The sequence below is a fragment of the Chelonia mydas genome, chromosome 8 (genome assembly GCF_015237465.2).
Source record: "Chelonia mydas isolate rCheMyd1 chromosome 8, rCheMyd1.pri.v2, whole genome shotgun sequence".
NCBI classification, from domain to species: Eukaryota; Metazoa; Chordata; order Testudines; family Cheloniidae; genus Chelonia; species Chelonia mydas.
Window position 1 is genome coordinate 72,919,523 of NC_057854.1, and position 20,947 is coordinate 72,940,469.

The 20,947-nt window shown below is 44.5% G+C and overlaps 1 protein-coding gene across 3 annotated transcripts in view; it reads left to right on the forward strand.

The window, feature by feature from the left end:
* The window catches only part of BCAR3 (BCAR3 adaptor protein, NSP family member), a 96,340-nt gene that overhangs the window by 71,476 nt on the left and 3,917 nt on the right, over positions 1–20,947 (forward strand). For all 3 annotated transcript variants that reach the window (XM_037907682.2, XM_043521495.1, XM_037907684.2), the window contains 8 exons: positions 2,792–2,920; positions 4,174–4,610; positions 6,689–6,789; positions 9,681–10,327; positions 15,084–15,199; positions 16,151–16,322; positions 17,637–17,748; positions 19,378–19,590. In XM_037907682.2, the coding sequence (XP_037763610.1) occupies positions 2,792–2,920; positions 4,174–4,610; positions 6,689–6,789; positions 9,681–10,327; positions 15,084–15,199; positions 16,151–16,322; positions 17,637–17,748; positions 19,378–19,590 (1,927 nt within the window). The remainder of the gene's footprint in view (positions 1–2,791; positions 2,921–4,173; positions 4,611–6,688; positions 6,790–9,680; positions 10,328–15,083; positions 15,200–16,150; positions 16,323–17,636; positions 17,749–19,377; positions 19,591–20,947) is intronic.

Genomic DNA, 20,947 nt, shown 5'->3' on the forward strand with positions numbered 1-20,947 from the left:
GCAGGAAGGATGGCTCTGTCCACCCCACCCCTCTGAAGGTCCCCTGTGCAATGCTCATTTACTTTGCTTTACTGCAGGGAGGGATGACTTGGCCTATTGTTTATATCTATGCCCCCGTTTTTCTAAATTATGCAGTGCATGTGGGAGGAATCTTACACTGAGTGCTTGGCCCAACTAGCTGAGCCAGGCACCAAACACAGGTATTGTGAGGGATGGGGAGACTACAAATCCTCTCCTCTACAGGCTGCAACGCAACCAGGGAGCTGATTTGTCAAGACTCCTCTACATCAATGGCCGGAGTCCTTGCCGCAGCCCCTTGCATGATTCTTTCTGCACCCAAGCTGTGGCCTTCTGTGCCCTCCCATCACTGCATGCTGCTGTGCAGGGAGCTCCATGTATAGGATATACACCCAACCCCCAAATCCTGCCCGATCCCTGAAGCAGAGAGGCATTCTGGCTGCAGGAGAAGGAGTGGGACTTGTCCCTTGGTGCACAACATGAGTATCCCTGTTAACCATGTTCACCTGTGTAAACAGCATGGTAACATGGCTGACAAACAAAATTGCAGGGGGGTTTAAAGTGCTACTATAGTGCTTCATTGACCTCAACTGTATAAACTAAACCTTCAACTATTTATTGTCTAAAAAGGCACATAGTTTTTCCTTGGAAGAGATAGGAAGAAAATTCATCTTAGAATGAATCTGTTTAAATGATGTGGGCAGCAGAACGCCCACCTCTCCTGAAATTTTTCCATCAAGAATATGCTCTCTAACAAACAGTTGTAACTTGGTCTATTCCAGGCTGCACCGAGGCTTGTTGATGGGAGCGCAAAACACACAGCATCCGCTCTCTGTTATATGCTGAAAGGACGCAATGATGGAAACTCTAGAGAGCACAGCGATCACAGAAAGACTGTGATCAGTGGGTGAACAGCAGTGTTCTCCAGTCTTTTTATAAACAATGCATAAATTGTACCATTCAATCAAAGTGTCCTGTGAAAGGAATCTGGGCGCCTTGGATCCCATCCAAATAACTTAAAAAAAAAAAAAAAAGTGTCTGGCCATGGGGGGAAAAATGTTCTGTGGTTATTGTTTCATTGTAACCTACCTCCTATCAGGGGCCCAACATTCCGTGTCACTTTAGCTCTGACTAGTTTATTTTATTTTTTGGAGGTAGCATCTGTCTCTCTCCAGGATCAATGTAGCATCATGTCGGTTTCCACAAATAGCCAAATCCCATTAAAATATTTGATAGTTGAACATATGGGGCTTTCTGAAGGCATTTCAGCAACATTAAATGTAGGGTTTGAATCACAGGCCTTGCAGAGGAAGTTAGAATGTCCAAAGAACGTCTCCCCTTTGAGAATTTCTGGAAAATTGGACAACAGTGTCCTTAGTGGTTCTCTGGAGAAGGAGCCACACCCTTCATGGATCCCCAAAGTCACACTTAGGGTGACCAGCTCACAACAGTAAAATATCGGGACACATTGGGGTGCCATTGACCCTGCCCACAGTCCACCCCTGCTTCTCCCAGGCTCCGTTCCCACTCTGCCCCAGGTCCCAGCCCCTCCCTGCTCGGCCCCTCCGTCCCGCCACCGTGCCCTTCCTCACCCACCGGCCTGTCGCTGGCTTACTGCGTCCCTCCTCAGACGCCACCCACCACTCACCTCCTCACTCCGCTGCCAGAAACCCCCATGCCTGCCCCGAGAACCCCCACTCGCTGCTGGTTCGCTGATCGCCTCCCACCCGCCTGCCGCTGGCTCACCGATCACCTCTTCACCCTCCCCGCCTGCTGCTCGCCTTTTCACCCCCCCCCCACTTACCTCTTCACACCTGCCCCCGCCTGCTGCTCGCCTACTCACCCCTCCCGCTCGCCTCCTTTCCTGAATATCGGGACAAATGCAGTCCCAATCGTACATTGATCGGGATGCGGGACAAAGGGTTAAATATCGGGACAGTCCCGATTTTTATCAGGACATCTAGTCACCCTAGTCACACTCCAGAGAAAGACTAAGGACTAAGACTAAGATGGAAGTGGTACGTCATTTGGGAATAGAGGGACACGGCAACCCCCTGAATATCCTGCGCTTGTTGAAAGGGGGAGAAATCCCACAGAAGATCTTATGGTTGTTATATTATAGAGATAGAGGAATCCCCCAGAAGACCTTACACATTGTAGGGAGGTGCCCTAACGGGAACCAAGATTTTTGCTCTCTTCAGGAAGGAATACGGAGAAATGCCAGAAGATGCAGGCTTCAGTAAGTCTGTACTTCTACTTAGAAGTAAGTGTTTTAAGGGAAACTTGCCTTTAATAAGGCAGATATTTCACATGCAGCATAAGTACTGAATTGTACACTCTGTATCTGTCCTGATAGTTTAGGATATTCTTTCTTAGAATGGGGCAAAAAAGCAAAGTTCAGATCTGAATTAAACTGCAAAGTCTTGGGGCGGGGGCAGAAGCTTTTGACCCATCGCTGCTTCTTATCTTATATGGAATTCTTACTGGGAAGATGCAGTTACTGAAGTGGCTCAGTAGGTGCATGTTATCTCTCGATACACAGATGGGCAATTTATTATGCACTCAGTACAGTGTGTCGTCATTACGCACCTTCTCACCTGACACTAGTTTTTGCAAGTGCAGCTTAGAGATCAAAGGCAGGTCAGCTTGTTAAACGTAGCACCCATGTTCCAGTAGCTATTGCAGTGTGTGACATATGGGATGAAAGTTTTGAGTGATATAAAATGTTAATGACTAAACCTGGCACAGTCAAACCTTTTAATCTTTATTGCAGTTTTCTAAAGAGAGGCAGGTTATGGACAACACCCCAGAAAAGCTGAAGAAAGAGTTAGAGGAAGAGCTGCAGTTGAGCAGCGAAGACTTACGTAGCCATGCTTGGTACCATGGACGCATTCCTCGGCAGGTACGTCCCTCCTGGGTCTTCCTTTCACAGGCAAAGCTGTGGGCTTTCATATACAGATACAGACAGGTTAACACTGGCGTGTTACAGAGGCTGCATGAGATCAGCAATTCAATAGAAAGGAATGCCTTCCAGTGTGAGAAAAAAACAGTGTCTGGTATAGTTTACTTAATATGCCTTGGTGAGAAATGAGACTGAGGGAAGAAATCCAGTTTCTTATACTTTAACAAATAAAAAATCATCCAGTGAGGAGAGGTAAGAATGCTCCTCTGTGCTATAGACAAGCTACACTCTGTCCTCTAATATTGTTGTTCAGCTGGTGGCCTGAATTTAGATTAATATGATTATCCAGAATTTTAAAATGTTCCAATCTTCTCCCTTTCTTTAGTTTGAAATGATAAAACAGCGTACTAGTAGTAATAATGATTAATAGTTATTTGGAGTAGCTATCTTTTTATTTTGGTTGTCTACACCAAAAAGGGTTGTGAGTTCAATCCTTGAGGGGGTCATTTAGGGATCTGGGGTAAAAATTGGGGATTGGTCCTGCTTTGAGCAGGGGGTTGGACTGGATGATCTCCTGAGGTCCCTTCCAACCCTGATAGTCTATTCTATGAATGGAAAAACATCATGAGCTCCCCCTGCTGGCTCATCATCAACATGCACCTGGCAAATGCTGTTCTCACAGTTATGAGCTTTCCTGCTGCCATCAGCAGATGCTGAACGCTGGGCAGAGCAGCCAGAAGCAGGCAGCTCTGTGGTTTGAAAAGTAATGAATTAATGTTTGTCCAATGGGAAGGGCCAGCTTGGTTCAAAAAGAAATGGTTTTTTTCAGCTTTTATGTGCATATTGCAAAACAAAGAGAAGAATGGTGTGAAACCCATTTTAAAAATAACTCTTGTCTCTCTTGAGGTATATCACAGATTAGTTTCTTTTGACAAATTGGGGAAATATGCGCACAAACTGCGTTCTCTGGCCCTGTCCTAGAAGGTCCTCCCAGACTCCTGTTGTAGAAAGTCTGTGGAATGGCTTGTGGATTTTAGAAGGAGCCAGAATTAGAGAGGGCAACATTCTGCCCCACGCTTTTCCTCCATCCTGTCTTTTCTGGTTTTAAACATGTGCTCACAGCGCCGCCAGAATTGGGCCCGACATTTAGGATTAAATAACAAGACTCTACTGATGTGATACTAGCCCAGGCTGAGTATTCCCCTTCTGATTCTAAATGTGGGTTTTTTGTTTTTGTATGTTTTCTCTCTAAGGTGGCAGAAAGCCTAGTTCAGAGAGATGGAGATTTCCTGATTAGGGATTCTCTCTCCAGTCCTGGAAACTTTGTTCTTACCTGTCAGTGGAAAAACATCTCTCAACATTTCAAAATCAACAGAACAGTCCTCAGACTCAATGAAGCCTACTGCCGTGTTCAGTATCAGTTCGAACTTGAAAGTTTCGACAGCATCCCTGGGTTAGTGAGATGTTATGTGGGGAATCGCAGGCCAATATCAAAGCAGAGTGGAGCAATTATTTTTCAGCCTATCAACCGGACCGTGCCACTGAGGTGTCTAGAGGAAAAGTACGGAGTATCTCCAGTTCGACAAAGAGAATGCAATATCACTGAAGGAAAAACAGAGACTGCAATAAGGCTCAGTATATGCGGCGTGCAGTCCGAGGAGCACAGCTTAACCAGAGGAAATTTTTTAAGGTACTTTTCTCTTGTTCCACCATCATCCTTAAAGGGGAGTCAAGAATCCAATCCTGCTCCCATTGAAGTCATGGGAGTTTTGTCCTCTACTTTCATGGGGAAAGAATCAGACCTCACAGTCTCATCTAATAACTCATTTTAAGGGCCTGAGCCAAAGCCCAGTGAAGTCAGTGAAAAGACTCTCACTGACTCCAGTGAGCTTTGGCTCAGGCCCTAGAGGACTAACAGCTGTAATAAGGAGCTTTAAGGTAACTCTGTCTTCAATTATATTAATATAAAACACAGAGATTACTGATGCCATTTGACTATGGCAGCAGCCTAATTTAAGTATAGATATTCTAACAAACTAGATGAATGGTGTAATCAGATTTTGAAAATAATCAGCTCTAAAATATCTTTGAAAAAAACATGATTCAGGGTTTTTGCAGTGAGATCTGTTTCCTCAGCGAGATGGTGTTTGGTCTCTGCAGTGCTGGTTCTCCTTTCACTCACACTGGTGTGAATCAGGAGCCTCTCCACTGAAGTTAATGGTGTCAAACCAGAGTGAGTGAAATCAGACTCAGGCTCTGCAAGTACAATAATGGTGCAGCTTGTGCTGTAGCTTAGAAATAATAAAAATACTAAACATAAATTGAAGGATAAAAAAAGTAAAAGGTTTGTTGTTTTTCTCAAGGTGAGCCCTCTTTCTTCTGCTGCTGTGAAGAAAATGCCACAAATGGGTTAAGATAGTTAAAAAGAGATAATGTGAGATGACTAAAATAAAGTGCACTAATAAAGCTGACTGTCTGGAAGGAGACAGCTGATGGAGTATAGTTCTTCATTACTGCTCAGTTCAGGTGTTGTATTGAAAAAGTCTTAGCATGCCAACAAAAAAGGGAACCAAACTGCTAAAGCAACTTTTTGACGACAAAAATTCCAAATCATTGTCTGGGAGTCTGGCCCGGATCCTGGAATCTGATCTGCACAGCTGGACACCTATGCCTGTATGGAGCAACCCTGACTTGAACGGGACTCTGGGGGAGGAGGGGCTAGCCCATGAGGAGTCGCAGTGAAGTCCATGGAACTTCAGACAGATGCAGGGGGTTGCCTGTGCAGCAGTGGGGTCTGGACCGCTAATGATGTCTGCTCTTGAACTGAGAAATGCAGTTGGTAGACATTGTTAATGCCTTTTATGAAAACTGCATGTTGGCTGAGCAGTCGTTCATCCAAAGCCTGTAAATAATATTCTGCATCTGCTTTTCCTGGGAATGTCAACCAAAGCATGTCCTTATTTACTCTCCTGTGGCTGAACCAGGGCAGAAATGGAAGGGCAGCTTTCTTTTCTGTTAGCTCAGTGATACTCAGACTGAGGCTCGCGAACCGCAAGCGGCTCTTTAATGTGTCTCCTGCAGCTGTTTGCAGCACATGATATTAAAACAGTGGTGTGATTTAATTATTAACCAATCAGGATGCTTTTACTATGTTATTAACCAATTGTAGTTGATAAAATAATAATAATACTTGGTCAGCCATTTTGCTGTGAGAATAAACTAAATATTTCTCCAGTCATATTGTTTAAATCTGAATGTATAGTTCTATAGTAAATGAAACAATGAATTCAAACTACTGTGGCTCTTTTGGGTAATATTGATTGTTAGTTTGGCTCCTGAACCTCTGAGGTCTGAGTATCACTGTGTTAGAGAATGGGTTCTTAACCTGAGGGTTGTGACACACACTCCAACCAGGGGACACACTCCTCCTCCCTTCCTGTATGGCTAGGAGAGAAAAAGAGTCACAAATCTTTCCTCTGCTGTAAGAGGGGGTCACAGCATGCAAAAGGTTGAGAACCTTAAAGCATTAATTTCTGCCCTGCCATGTTGTACAATTACAGACCTGTCGCCATGTTGCACAAAGCAATAACTCTCAGTATTGAATGCTCAGAGCCAGATCTTCACCCATACCAAGGCCCCTTTAAGTGGCTGTAAGTGGGAAGCTGAGGACTCTCCTTAGTTCTGGCACAACTGAAAGTTGGTCCTGTATGTTAAGTGTCCTACTGCACTTTAATGATATATTGTTGTGTTGGCTTTTTTCCCCCTCAGAAACAAAGAAAAAAGTGGTAGCCAGCCAGCTAGTTTGGATCACGTCCAGGAGAAAAGATTCTCCCTAAAGGCTCACCAGTCAGAAAGCTACCTGCCAATAGGTATGTCTGTAGGCAGATTTCTAATAACGCCTTAGAAGATGCATGCCAGCAAGCAGTCAGCCTTCTACCCTGTCTTCAGGTTACATTTTAAAATGCTGGAGATTTTCAGAGACTGGAGCCCACGTGAAATTCACAGTCTCAAGTGAGAGGGTACTGAATACAGTTAGCATCTGATGACTGTTCAGTGGCCCGTGGAAATGGAGTTGATAGGCTCATTATAATAACTAGAGTCAAGCACTCTATTTAGAAGGCACCCATCAGCTTGGTATGGCACCCTAGTGCCTAGGTTTACACATCACAAAAATGATGATCATGATTGGCACAAATAGGTCCACTTCTTGGCAGTGTCACCATCTCAACCCTAGAGTTTTACAAGACCCTCAACAGTTTCACTGATACCATCCTGCCCATAGCTGCTTGAGCAGCTGTGGTAAACCTGACGCAGGTAATGCAGCTAATGCAGAATCAGTACTCTGCTATTTTCCACCCCTGGCTACTGCTGGTGGTTAGGGAAGAGGAAGTGGGGCAGCTGTACACTCTGTTCCTCTGATCCCCCTTTGCTCTTCCTCTCTCTGCTTATATCACAATTCTGCCGCTGCTGCTGCCCCATGTAACTTTCCTGGGGGGCAGCAATATGAAATTTACCAGAATGTGATCAGTTTCATTTGCATTACCCCACTGATAGAAGACTTACTAGCACTTGCCCAATTGCCAGAGAAATTTTGCTTACCTTCCCCACCCCACCCCACCCCCCCGACCTATCTTCCAAGCTATATCTAGAGGGGAAAATTGTAAAGGCACCCCCTTATATGCCAAACAGGAGCACTGTGTGAGGAAGCTTGTGCTGAGGTTGCGAGTAGCCCTGTGGATAAATTCTGGCCTTTGGTTTCCAAGGCGGTCAATCTTGAACTTTTCTAGAGCACTAAATCTGTTTAAAAAATAAAATAAAAGGAAATGGGTGTTGTGGATTTTAAACTGATTTCTAAAGGCAGGAGTTCTCAAACATTTCTGTGGAGTGGCCCGCACCTTAATAGAGAGAGATTGTCTAGTCATGCGCATCTCTTCCTCCACCGTACTCGCAGACATAATTGAACAAACTGCTTTCCCTGCCATTTGTGATTGGATGAACTGCCTTCCGCCCATTCACGATTGCAATAACATTGATGTAGTAACTATAACAATTACCCTGAAAAGTAAAATTAGGAAAGTATTTCATGTGTGATTCATGTATTTATTTATATTATGGTGGTGGCTAGAGGCTCCAGTCAGGAGCAGGGCCCCTAGACACCTTGCAGACACATAGTAGGAGACAGTCGCTACTCTGGAGACCTTACAGTCTGGGCGGTCTTTAATGCAATGTAGCAGTTGGGGTAATGAGAAGTATGATGTAATCAGTCAGCTCTCTGCAAACAACCAGCAAGTTCTCCGTGGGCCACAGTTTGGGAACTTCTGTCTTAAGCAGGGGTGGGCAAACTTTTTGGCTCGAGGGCTACATCAGAGTGTGAAACTGTATGGAGGGTTGGGTAGGGAAGGCTGTGCCTCTCCAAAGAGCCTGGCCGTCACCCCCAATCCGCCCCCTCCCACTTCCCGCCCTCCTCAGAAACCGCAACCATCCAATGCTCCATGTCCCCTGACCAACCCCTCCCGGGACCCCGGCCCCTAATCACCCCCCAGGACCCCATCCCCTATCCAACCGCCACCCCCCTTCTCCCTGTACCCTGGCTGCCCCGACCCCTATCCAAACCCCCGCCCCCAGACAGGCATCCCCGGAACCCCACCCCCTATCCAACCCCCCTGCTCCCTGTCCCCTGACTGCCCCAATCTCTATTCACACCTGCCCCCCCAGACAGGCCCCCCCCCGGGACTCCATGCCTATCCAAACCCCCCTGTTCCCTGTCCCCTGACTGCCCCCTCCCAGAACCTCTGCCCCATCAAACTGCCCTCTGTCCCCTGACTGCCCCCCCGGAACCCTTTGCCCCTTATCCAACCCCCGCCCCTTACCATGCTGCTCAGAGCAGGAAAGCCCCACTACCCAGCCAGAGCCAGCCACGCTGCCACCACGCTGCCTAGCAGGAGCGGCGGGCCAGAGCGTTGGCGTCATGTCGTGCTGAGGCTGCAGGGGACGGGGGATAGTGGGGGAGGGGCCGGGGGCTAGCCTCCCTGGCCAGGAGCTCAGGGGCTGGGCAGGATGGTCCTGCGGGCCGGATGTGGCCCGTGGACTGTAGTTTGCCCGCTTCTGGTCTTAAGAATCCTGCAGCCAGCCCTCATTTGATGTCAATGGGATGTTTGCCTGTGTGGTAACTGCAGGATGGGGCCTATGTGTGTAAATATTACAGTGTACACACATTCCCTCATATTTGAGTCAACTGTCTTTTAGGGTTACAGAAGTAGAATCCCTGAAGTTCATTCTTTTCATACCTCACTACATGCCCAGACTCCACTTTAAGGAAGTTTTTCTTTCTTTTCAAAACATGTCATTCTTAAAAATGACTCACAGGCCTCGTGTGGTGCAGCTAGATTCCATTTTTATCTGGCAGATCAAGTTACAAACTCACTCCCATTCCAAGCCAGGACTTTCCAGCTCTGACTGTACAGCCTTTGTGTGCTGTGGGGATGTGGGTTATTGTCAGTGTTACCACAGGGTGACATTACAGCCCAGCTGCTCTCTGTATCTGGGATTTTGTGAGGATCTGCTTGGTAGCTCATCTCTTAAAATATACGTTTTAAACAGTGTTTGACAGAATGAAGAATTTACATAATCTGAAACACTTCCCCCAGTAAACAACCACAGCAACAAAAAAGAACTGTAAAGTGGATCTCAGGATTATATGTAGTTTTGCCTTAGATGCTGTTATTACATCATAAAAAATGATTCTGTTCTTCACCTACAGGTTCAAGGCATCCATCCCAGTTACCTGAAGTAGATACAAGCCCATGTTCAAATTTCCCTGCATTTAGAACAGGCAGTGAACCTACTCTAAGCCCCACAGTAGTTCAGAGGATCGCTTCCGAGTCGCCAGTAGGAGAAGCTCTTAGAGGATCGGACAGCCAGCTCTGTCCCAAGCCTCCGCCTAAACCCAACAAAGTGCCCTTGCTGGGGCAACCTCAGTCTCCTTTAGCTTGGCACAGTTCAGAGGCACACTACTGTGAATTAAACCCTGCCACTTCCATAGACTGTGGAGCAACACAGCAACCTCTGTCTCAGAAGAGCAGCTATGTGGAGCATCTGATAGCTAAAGAGAATGGATTGCTCTCATTCAGGAACTCTGAAACAAGTTATCTGATCCATGAAGATGATGCCTTACAGAGCTCAATGGATCCATTAGCAGCTTGGACTGAGATGGCTGAAGAAGGCAGCATGTTTGTAGCACCTGTTCTTGAGACAGTATCCAGTTTTAAACCAAATGATTTTGAATCCAAACTTCTTCCTCCTGAAAACAAGCCACTTGAAACACCAATGTTAAAAAGAGTTAAGGAGCTATTCACCAACAGTAATCCAAAGATTATTGCCCGGCATATGCTTAGAATGGACTGCAAGGTAATTATTTGGTTTTTAATAATTGTAAAGGGAATTAACTTTTCTGCATGTCACTGGATACCCTGCCAGATTAAGCTTTTTTAAAACAGAGATTTGAAAGAATTAAAGGAGAGATCTTGGACTAAGGTAATGTATATATTTACTTGGGGGACTTGCAGGGATTTGTCAAGGGGTAGGGTTGGAAAAGAGCTTTTAGCCTAGGAAGAATGATTACAAATTTGTCTCTGGACCAAAAATCCTTCTTAGTTGTCCCTAATTTTAGAGCTATATTTCCCTCCATTCCACACAAATTTGATGTTCTCTTTGTTTGTTGTAGATTTATTTACAGCAGAAATGCTGAATCATGAAACTGAGATTAGGAAAAATGGTATTTATTCTGAAGGAATGAATCCCATATCAGAGAGCGAGGACACCACACATTGCTCATGTTACTGGAAGGCACTCAGATACCAAAATGGTGGGCATGAGCTAAGAACCTGAATAGAATACAATCTGTTTTAGCTTCCTGTCTGAGTACTGCTCTTCTAACCCTTGTTTGGGTCTTTGGGCCTTGACAGGATGAGAGGTAGTGGAATGGGCCTGCAGAGCCTTTAGATGCAGTTCTCTCCTCACATGCCATTTGTACCCTCTATTGCACACCTTGGTAAGCATCAGAAGCACACAGATATTTTTACAAGGAGGCAGGCTTGGTTATACTGGCAAATCTTTGAGCAGCGATTCTGGAATCAGCAACATGGAAAAAAGAAGAGAGAAATTCAAGTACAAACAGCCCTTTTTATAGGATAATGATTTTATTTAAAGGGAACATGAAACCCATTTGAATTCTAAGTCATTTGAAGTGGATGGTTGAGTGCTGTATCCATTACAAACACAGCATTTGAGACGAAGCGTGGTATGCCTCGCACTTCTTCAGTGTGAACCTGGTTCCAGATCCTCAAAGTTATTTAGGCACCCAATTCCCATTGAAATCAGTAGCACTGGGTCTAATGAAATCCAGGGGAGTTAGGATATGTCATAATTGCAATGCCTGTGATTCGAATGACATGATCTGTGTGTAACCCACACACCACCTGGGTGTGGTGTTCTGTCCCATCTAGTGGCACTGATACCACTGAGAGAGCAATTAATGAGTCTGCTCTACAGCCTTAGCTAAGAGCCAGGTGGCATTTAGCTCATGTGATAGAGGCTCATGCATTAAGCTCCAGAGGCCCCAGGTTCAATCCCACCGCCCAACGACCGGGGTCTGTCAGCGTTACATGTGCACAGTTTCAAATAGCATTTCCTTCTTACCGCCATCAGCTCCATTACACCCCTTTAAACTTTCTATACAGTCTATTATACAGTCATTGGAATTGAGTGGTTCTTGATTGAGTCTAAATAACGGTAGCACCAGCCAGCCCACTGCAGAAAGAATGGAAAGGCCTTTCCAGCCCTGCTGCTTCTTGTTAGGAGTGCTTTACTGTGAAAGCATAATCAAGGTTTGTTAGTTTCCAAAGGGCGCTGGAGGCCAAAGAGATGGTGCATTGTAGTGATTTTCAAACGGCATATTTGTGCACTCACATGAGGTGAAATCAGTGCATCAGTTAATTCAGTCAGTCATTTGGGAACTATATTTGTGAGAAGTGATATTGTTTCTAATTACGCTAAAGAAATGTACACCACCTGCCCAATATCCAGAGAGGGGCAATGGCTCCTCCTGAGGCAGAAATGGATAATGCTGTGACTATCATTTTGTTATAACTCAAAACAAACTCTTCTCTACAATGTTTGCTGTAAAACTTGCCTCATCAAGGTACAGCATTTGTCTCATCTGCCACTCACTGAGCATGAGATTTAGAAGAGAGTTTTGCGTGCTCAGTGACCTAGCAAGGGCTCTTCCCCGCCCCCCGTGGTTTCTAATAGCTTACATGGAGAACTGCACAGTGTCTCCAAGACTCATTTAGGAGACAGGTTGGCGAATGGGACACGTGACTACTGTCAGCCATAAAAATGAACAAACAGTGCAGCAGTGATTTCAGGTGTATTGAGTAATGACAGGTGAACCTGCCTAACACGGATATTACACTGTAAGGTAGAAAGAACCAGGCTGTGCCAGTTTCCCCAACAAAATGTTACTGCTAGTCCTCCCCCAATGCTAGTGTGCTTACTAGTGGCTCCACAGCCCCAAGGGAGCATGATTAACCAGGTATGGGGTGTGGCTAGCACACTCACCGTAACCACCTGCTGGCATCCACCAGTAGATGCTGAAGTAGCATACAATGTTTCTTTCTGAGGCAGTTGCACTGGCTGCTTCTGAATGTGCTTCCCTAGGCCCTCCTGAGCCATTCCGATGCCCATCTGTTCCTCATACACAGAATGACTCAGGGAACCTCCACTCAGCAGCTACACCGCTGCACCACCCTTCCGGAAGAAATGCCAGAATCTGGCTTCCTTACAGTCACAGAATTATAGAAGCATAGGACTAAAAGGGACCCCGAGAAGTCATCAGGCAGGACCTACTAAACCTAGACCATCCCTGACAGTGTTTGTCCAACTTAAAAATCTACAGTGATGGGGATTTCACAACCTCCCTTGGAAACCTATTCCAGAGCTTAACTACCCTTATAGTTAGAAAGTTTCTCCTAATATCTAACCTAAATCTCAGTTAATGCAGATTAAGCCCATTACTTCTTCTCATACCTTCAGTGGACATGGAGAACAATTGTTCACAGTCCTCTTTATAATAGCCCTTAACATATTTGAAGACTTATCAGGTCCCCCCCAATCTTCGTTTCTCAAGACTAAACATGCCCAGTTTTTCAAACGATCCTCGTAGGCCTTGTTTTCTAAGCCTCTTCAGAAAACTAATAGTTCTAATAATAGCACTTCTCTAACCCTTTTTTTTTTTTTTCAAAGCCCGGCACAATCTAACTAATATAGTACCTTTTCTCCTTCTACCGCAGATAAAGTTTTAAAAAATGGAATTTTAAAACCATTATAACAAGAAGAATGGCTTGCAATCGAATAGCAAAAGTGTGTGTTGACTGAAGTAATTCCCTTAGATATACCCTAGTTTAATAGGAAATCTTAGCTTCCGTAATTAGCCTAGCAAACTTAATTAAGAACTCTGCTTCCATGATGGAACATTAAAAGACCTGGAACAAATGTGGCTGGAGTTGCTTCTTTCTGATGGCTACGTTATGCTTCACTCAGTTTGACCCTATCAAAGTGCCTGTGCATTCTCTTTCGATCTTGCTTTTCCCCCCTGATCCTGTGACTATCGAACTCATTTAGATGCAATGACAGCTTGTTCTCTGCCTGTGCTGCTGGGATTGAAGGATTGCCATTTGTTTGGAATTGATTATATACTATTGGTACCACCGAATTCTAAAGTATTACAACAGATTTGCATACAAACAGGGCCAGATTAAAGCCTGCACACTATAGATCTGTGTATAGGACCCCAGCTCCTGAAGTCTGATTACATCAGAATCTCAGCTTTCATTTAAAAAATAAAGTTTGTAGCCCTCAGAATTGTGGAGGAACACTCAAACATTTACCAGGTGTAACCGAGGTAGTGATGTCTGCTTGTCTGTAGAACGCCTGGAACAATAGCTGTGAGAGGAGAAACTCTCCCATTCATCTCAATGGGCTGTTAACTCCCAGACCTAGTGCTCTGGTGGCACACACTAACTCCACTCAAGTCGGGATCTGTGTATGGCAGGAGGAGATGAGCAGTGATTCTGATCTATTCACCCAAGCAGATTAACCCTGGCCTCTCCATGAGGCCCTCTGCCACCACTCTTGTCTCTCTGGGAGGGAATGGGGATCGTCTGGGGGGTAGCCAGTGTCATGGTGTGCCTAAGGCCCCATATTGCCTTAATACAGTCCTACAGATAGAGGTTGGCACTTAGATGCTATGATGATAGAGAGGCATATTAGATTAGAAATTTGTCAGCATATGAACATTAAAACAATACCCGTAAGTATTTCCTTAGATAATATGAACATTATTAAGATTAATACAGATTAATAGGTCTTATAGATGTAGCAAACTGCAAATAATCATTATGTATTTGAAAGGCAAGGACTAATGCGGTAGGGAGGGAAAATAGAGGCTTTTTTTTTTTTGGTATGAATTACTGTCAGACACGGAGCACTCACATAGTCCTTTCCAAATTCAGAATGCTTTGTGTACATTAATTCATCCTCACAAGAGTCCTGTGGCGTGGAGAAGCAGCAGTGTTACAGTATTATACCTATTTTACAGATGAGGAAAGTGAGGCAAAGAGATTATGTATCTTGGCCACAGAGCGTTCGCGTCAGAGCAAAGATCGAGCCACGAGACCACTCCGTGCTTTTGTTGGATGTGTGGGGATTTGCTTTTGGTAGAGTGCTTGATCAGATCTGTTGTGGGTTTGACACAAGCCCTACGGCTCTCTTCTCTAGAAGAAAATCTCCTTATGATGCTGCTTGTTTTCTGTTGTTTTTTTAAAAACCAGATCAAAGAATTAGTCCTTATTTCTTGGCCATAATTCTTATTTGTTTTCATACACTTGTCTCACTAAAGGAAAGCATTTCTAAGTTCTGCACAAAACCTCATTGTGTTTAATGTACTCAGCATGTTTCTGTTTAACGGGGATATTGTTAAATGGCTTTATATTAGTGTTCTAGCTGCACAGCAAGTTAGAGTAACACTACGAAGGAATCAAACTCCTCCTTTCCTTAAATAAGTCAACTTCCTGGATCAGTGTGTGTGAACTTTTGCACTTGACAGGTTGCTAGGATACTAGAGGTCTCTGAAGAGATGAGGAGGCGGATGGGAGTGAGCTCAGGTCTGGAGCTCATTACATTGCCCTATGGACACCAGTTGCGCTTGGACATAATTGAAAGGTATACATTCTTGTTACATTGTGCTTCAGTTCTGTGACACTTGGCTAGAATATCAGTCTGTTGTTGGTATTGGTGTGTCTTATATCTCCAGGTAGAAACACCCTCCTTCCCCAATAAACACTTTACAGTATTGTATACTATGTTGAAATCCACTGAGAGGCAATTGTTTGGGACACAGAGATATTGTACAGCTTTGTGCTTAGGAGGACTCCTGGAGATCATCAGGCAACTCCATGGAGGGAGTGCTTGGAGGAAAAAACCAGGTATTAAGAGTCTGATTCTGGTAGGGGAACCTGAGCCCGCCCTCTGCTCCAGGTTCCAGCTCTCTGCTCCAGGTTCCAGCTCTGGGGCCCTCTCTTCAGCATCCAAGGTCTGCCCTATTCTATTTCTTACTGCTTTTCCCCTGAGCCTTTCCTAGCTCTCTGGCTCTCCTTCTTCCCTGGGTTTACCAGCCCAAATTCCCTCCTCCCAGGGAGTAACTGCAGGTTACCTATCTCTTTGCCTCAAACACACCTCCCTTCTCCCAGGCAGTGACTGCAAACTACTTCCCCTTGCTGCTCTTTGTTCCTGGGCTTAATACAGGCCCCACCTGTTCCTGTCCAGCTGAGCCTCTTCTCATTAATCCTTGCTCCCTGGCTCTTCCTCTAGGTGCAGTCTAAGTGGCTTACCTAGTCACCTTACCCCTTCAGGAACTGTGTGAAGTGGACACCCCATCACAGGTGTGCAATAACATAAGGGCAGATCTGTTCCCTGAAGCCTCCAATATATAGTCAGTCTATATCACATAAGCGTACCATTGTCACTGAGCTCCATGTAACAGCAGCATTGTCAGTAACATCCATTTAATCCTGTCTAGGGACATTAAGGTCTTTTAAGCGTTGCCTTTGTTATTTGATCACTTCTTATCATTTATTAGTTTACTCTAGACATCACTGACTTGCTTCTCTCTAGACACAACACCATGGCAATCGGAATAGCTGTGGATATTTTGGGCTGCACAGGAAACTTAGAAGAGAGGGCTGCAACATTAAACAGGATCATCCAGGTAGCCATGGAACTGAAGGACTCCCTGGGGGATTTGTATGCATTCTCTGCTATCATGAAAGCACTTGAAATGCCACAGGTAAAACAAGGTTCCCTTTATGGTATTCAAAGAGCTTAATTTTCATTAGTTAATTTTTTTCAACATTTTAAAGCCCTTAGACAAGTCCTTAGAGGTGACAGGAATGGGCATTATAGAAGGCCCATCCCCATGTAGACAGACAGATGGTCATAAGAGCTAAGATATGTTTAGCCATTATGAACTTACAATACTTTTGATCGTAACAATCTCATTCCATTCAATGCCAGGACTAGAAGAAAACTTTGCTTTATAGAACAATGGTCTGTTTATTTTAAAGCAAGGCGGGTCTGATAGCATCAAGACATTTCTTCTGTACTATTTAAAAAAACCAACAAATTTGTTAGGAAACAAATAACTATTTTTTGCAATTACAGAAATTTGCCTCTTTTGAATATATCTCTATTATGGTCTTTGGTGAAAGCTTTTTTTGTGATCCTGCAGGGTATAGATGACCTTTTGAGATTAACACTTTGATGAGAGAAAGTTGAGCAACCAGCAGTAAAAACCCTAAATACCAAAAGAATGGATGTTATCTGAATTCAGCTAGTAACATTTATCTAAACAAAATTTTCCAGTCACGCATGCCAGTTGGGAGACAGTTCTCATATCTAATCCTTGAATAACAGCTTTAGAAACACAGAGTATTTAGAATAGCTGGTCTGTAAACAAAGAAATGTGCATTTGTTATGTGCAAATGGACATGGTACAGCAATTATTTATTTGTCAATCCAGTAAAAAAAAAAAAAACCCTGATGTTTTCCCCCCTGACATTAAATCTAAGTTTAGGGCCCTTTTAAAATCACTCAGCAGAGAAACATGCTGTTATTGCATCAGCTAAATGCTTGGCTGAAAGTTTACTACTACACAAGGAAAGTGAGACAGTAGTTGCAAGGAGAGATTGCCAGATGTGGCACCAGGAATGCTGCTTTAATTTTTGAGTGAGAGGAATTTGTTAGCTGTATCTTGGCCTGTGGTGATTTGAAACTTGTCCCAGATGACCGGAAAGGGCCACTTCATGGGAACAGAACATTGGGTTGTGGCTTTTTCCCCAAGGAGCGCACAATTATTTTGCCTAAATACTAGGATGTTTTATTCAGTGGTATTAAGTTGTATCAAGGTATTGTTATTTATTAATGTCAGGATCCAGTGGAAGAGGCAAACTGTTGCATAAGCTTAAACAAGAGATGGTATCATATTATGATGATTCAGACCAATCCGAATTAACCCTCTGGTGTCTGCCAGAAGCGGCATAGTGGCTTTACATAAGAATTGTTGCAAAATGAAAATTGGACTCTCTTCTTTGCATCTGAACAGATCGCAAGGTTGGAACAAACATGGGTGACTTTACGGCACCACTACACCCAAACTGCCGTTACTTACGAAAAGCAGTTGAAGCCGTTCAGCAAAGCTCTGCATGAAGGCAGAGGTGAGTGTGCAGCACGTGGGATTGCAGCCAGACGTGCGTGACTCTGGCCTTCACCATATATGTTTTCATTAAGGGAACCAGACTAAGTCCTTTACTGCAAATGACAGATTTTCAGTCTGAATAGCCTTTACCTTGCTTCCCCTCTCCATTAATGTAATAACGGACATACACAGAAATGGAGTCAGTTCAGCATAGTCCTACACACTAGCTTGTGAATGCCTTCAACTCCCATAGCACAGACCAGGCAGGCTGTACGACTGCCTCAGACGAGCCCAGTCAGTATAGTAGATCAGTACAGAAGGGGTGTTTCACTCATTCTGGTGGCTATGTGTGATCATGCGCTGAAGTGACACTGCATCGTTGTGTGTGATGGAACACAGCACAGGGATGAAAAAATCAGAGGAGTCCATATCTGCAAGTAAGTCCATAGCTAGCCAAACCAGAGTGTAACATCCCTTGTGCTCCCAGCATCTCCCCTCCCCACACCCACTATGGAGTGCGAGGAGGGCAGGGGAACTGACAAGGCCCTTCTGCTTCACCGGGATTCTGACTAGTAGAAAGCAAATCTGTGCAGAGCCTCCCTTTCCCCCTGCAAAGGAGGAAGAGCAGTGGTGTGGCAGACACCTATATGTTTACACTGCAATCAGAAGTGAGACTGCAGCCTATGTAGACACACCCCAGCTAGCTCTACAAACCCACTGGGGACCCAGAATATATATTAGAGCAGCCAGCCCCTGTTGTCACCTCTGCTGCTGCAGCTTCACTGTTATTGCCCGTCAAGGTAGCTAGATCAGAGCTAGCTCAGGTATGTCTACTTGAGCCGTAATCGCACTTTTGATTGCAATGTAGCCATACCCTTACTCACGCTGCATCCTGGAGGTGAGAGGGAAGCAGCAGGGGAAACCAATCTTCATGCAGAAGGAAGGAAGCGGATCAGGGTCTTCCACCTGAGCTAGTTCTTCCGGCCCTGTCAAGTCACGGGGGTGCTGCTGCTTCTACTTGTGGGAAGGCTCAGAGCCCCATAAACTCTGAGCCCCACGTGTAGCTGCTGCTGCTGTTGCTCCCATTTCAGACTCATGCCCGCTGCATCCACATTCCAGGAGGAGCAGGAGCTGCATGCCTGGTTTGTAAATCCTGCCTGCATCAGGACTTAAGTGGCTGTGCACATGCTCACAGGCAGGGTACTTTAATGGCAGAAACTTAGGCACCAAAGGACTTCATGCACCTTCAAGATAAGGTGGCAGCTGAGAGGGGTTTTGAAGATCTGAATTTTGAACGTAAGTGTCTAAAGTGGCACTGATGCACTCAATTCCTGTGTGGCTCTAGCCTTCGATTCCTAATACTTCAGCAGAGAACATGGATGGGATGCGAGCTATTGCTCTGCACCAGCTGCAATTTTGCAGCATTACAGTAGATTCTAGATTTATCAGGATATTAACTGGAAGCTGGGGGGCAAGGATGAATAGTGAGGATGCTAATTTGAAGGATTACAGAAGCATATTATAGAAGGGAAAAATACTCAAAACAAATCCTATTTGTAACTGGTTTAGGGAAGAATGTTGTACTATAGTTAGCTTGTAAATTAGCAGGATTTACGATTGTTGATTGGCTGTGTTGCATCTCTTCCAGAGTCCGTGTGCGCTCCCCAAAACAACATAACCGTGCCCCTGCTGATGCCCTCGGTTACCTTGATGGAGCGACAGATTGTCATTTTTGATGGGATGGACCTGTGGGAAAACACCGACCAAAGCTGTGAAATAATGCTCAAGCATTTAGCCACAGCCCGTTTTATAGCACAAAATGCTGACATGTACCGAATGACTGCGGAAAAGATACTGGAAGGTAGGGACACTGGCAGGAGTAAAATCTTGCTGCACGTTTCACCAGTTCAATATTTCTCAGAGTGAGCAGAATGTGAGAGGTGTTTTGTTAAAGTAATGAAGAGATACTGCATGTTCTCCCAAGAGTCCAGGCTCTTATTAACTGAAATACTGAAATAACAGCTTAGAAAATCTGGTACAGGCTTTTTCTTCAGCAATTGGCAAATCTGAGAAAAGTTAACATGTAAATTGACCAGGAATTTGCCTTTGTCCTATCTCCCCCTCTCAACTGGATTAGTCTGAGGGCATGATGCTACAGCTACTGTGTGCAATTCTCAGCAGCATGCCCTACAGAAGGAAACGTACTGTATGAAAAGGATTATTTCCACGTTAAACCTACATGGCTTCTTATTGCCTTTTGTTAGTGAATCAGTCTCTGCATTAGCTGTTACATTCTCTCGAAAGAAAATCCTCTACATTCCTTTTGTGTCTGACTCTCCCTTAGCTGAAGTTTTGTCACTAGCTCATACCCTCCTAACCCATCTTCTGTAGGAACTCTTGTTGTACAGAACTGTGAATATCTTTGAGAAGGTCTCCACTTAAGTGGACTAGGAATTGCTGCAAGAAATACATTCTTCTCTCCTCTCCCAAGGCTGCGATTCTCCTAAATCAAAGTCTCTTCCAGGCCACGGTAGCCGAATACACTCTAATGTGAATTATCAGGCTGGCTCGAGTTAAACAGTCATTTTGTATTTATCCAGTTAGCAGCATGGTAATGCAATTGCACTATACACATTTATCTGTTAGGTCAGAGCCATTGTGACCTTTTAAGTAAATATGCACATAAGAAGCTAAGAGGACTCTCAACATATGTTGATAAGGAGCTGATGACAATTTGCAGCCATTCATATAATTTAAGATCGGTCAAAGTGGCTTAGTACGTGGCTAGACGACTGGCAAGGGAAGCAGGTGGTTCAGTAGATGGTATTCTATCTTCTGACTCAGGAAGCAAAGACCCAGCATGGTTTTCAGGGATTCTGTACTCCGGAAGTGCCATAAAACTGAGACCCTTCTCATTAAAGAGCCCATAGAGCTCTTCAAAACCAGTATCTATTAACCCCACCAATCTGACTAAATTCCAGCTCAGGTGATTACATTTTGCCTGCAAAAAAAAATTCTGACTCCACTTGTGTGTTTGCAATAACTATGAACAATATTAATCACACTGAACAGATTTTCTGCTGGTGCAGGGAAATTAAAAATAAAGTTATTGCAGGCAAATATATACTCTCAGAGAGCTCTACATTTTTCAGGAGTTGCCATTACACCATCTCCTCTTCACCTAACAGTCTTTATAGATTTTTAAGGCCAGAAGTGAC